Source organism: Wasmannia auropunctata, unplaced genomic scaffold (assembly GCF_000956235.1).
Source record: "Wasmannia auropunctata unplaced genomic scaffold, wasmannia.A_1.0 LD269260.1, whole genome shotgun sequence".
Lineage (NCBI taxonomy): Eukaryota > Metazoa > Arthropoda > Insecta > Hymenoptera > Formicidae > Wasmannia > Wasmannia auropunctata.
This window is the reverse complement of record NW_012093630.1, coordinates 1-1659: the sequence shown is the minus strand read 5'-3', so window position 1 is coordinate 1659 and position 1659 is coordinate 1. Positions and strand designations below refer to the sequence as shown.

Below are 1659 nucleotides of genomic sequence, written 5' to 3'. Positions count from 1 at the left end.
ATTTATGACGTAACCGATATCAGCGTCAATCAAAATTACGACAATTATTTATTTCTAAATGATATCGCCTTGGTTCACCTTAAAAGTCCAATTAGGTACAATAAGCTAGTGCAACCAATAAATCTTACGAAATCCGATGAAGGTCTTGAAGGCTTGCCGTGCACAATATCCGGATGGGGAAGTACAACGGTAATATCAAACTCGTGATACGGTAATTTTCTAGTTATACGTATTCACGAATAAAACACTCTTTCGAGAAATTTATTATTTCCGTTTTATGTGCATAATAACAAGTTAGAAATAATAAGTGAGAAGACATGCAATTATCTTTTTTAGGCTAAAGGAAATATTTCGAATAGTTTGCAAGAAATTGAGTTGACAGTTCATTCACAGAAAGAATGCGAGAAAATATATTGGAGAGTGTCAGACAGTCACATCTGTGCGTCCGCTATCAACGGAACAGGACCATGCTTCGTAAGCAATTAATCCTTAATATCATAAAGCGAATTGATACATATATGTTTTTCAATACAATATTAAAAGAATATCAATAATATAAATGATTATAATATTAAAAGCACTTAATTTTATGCCAATTCAATTTCTGTTTTAACGCTAAATCGATACATATTTTTAATATATCTTTAAGAAAATATAAATAATATAAAATATTATAATATTAAAAGCTGATCTAATTATATATCAATTTTTTTAGTTTTTACATTAAAAGTGTTATAACAATAATTTGCAATAATAAGCAATTTATTACTGTCATATAATATTAGTCTTAATTTTAATGTTAATCACATTTTTATTTTAGGGTGATAATGGTACTCCTTTAGTGGCTTATGGAGCTCAAATTGGAATCCTTTCCTTTACTAATACTTGCGCGAATGGAGACCCAGACGTTTACACAAGAGTGACCAGTTTCTTATCTTGGATCACCGCAAATTTGAAGACTTAAAAGATATTATTTATTTATTAAAATTCCACTTGGTCTTATCTAATTTACAATTTAATTAATAGTATAGTTAGAGCAAAATTATGTAAATTCTGTAAAATATATGCTTTTTCTATCATTAAATAAATTATCAATACAAAATAAAAACACATCAATCAATTATTTTTTTATATAGACTATTTTTAATCGCTAGCTTTATTCGCAATAAACAGTATTATTTTATTTATGATATGCAAAATTTATAAATCTGCATAATATTGTTACAAATACGTTTAATAAATTCAGCAAAGAAGATATTTTTTGAAATATAAATAAGAAGATATTTCATAGAGAAGAGAATGAAAATAGATAATTATATAAATTTCACAATCAATTGTCTTATACAAAGATTCCAAACTATATTTCGATTAAAATGACTTTAACGATCTCAAAATACTTTCCAATATTGAATCAGTGAAATCACACTGATTCCCAGTATACTTATTACTTACAACTGTTATAAACAATGAAGTATTTCAATGTTGTTTCATTGGTAATGTACTGATTTCAATCACTATAAAAGATAGTGTCTGAAAATTAGTGTGATTCCACCGATTCAATTTGAGAGAGTATCTAATCAAAATTATCTAATCTTTAAAATCTAATTTTTACATGTCATCATACATGTGGTATTGCATACATAACAAGTGCATATGTAT

General features: G+C 26.5%; 1 protein-coding gene across 1 annotated transcript; it reads left to right on the top strand.

Annotated features, from left to right (window-relative positions):
* Nucleotides 1–3: 3 nt before the first annotated feature.
* On the top strand, nucleotides 4–1037 carry LOC105462164 (chymotrypsin-1-like; the record flags this gene model as incomplete). The annotated part of the gene is made up of 3 exons (XM_011708695.1): nucleotides 4–189; nucleotides 337–474; nucleotides 821–1037. Coding segments are annotated over 3 exons (468 nt in total), but the record flags the coding sequence as incomplete, so codon positions are not given.
* Nucleotides 1038–1659: the final 622 nt, after the last annotated feature.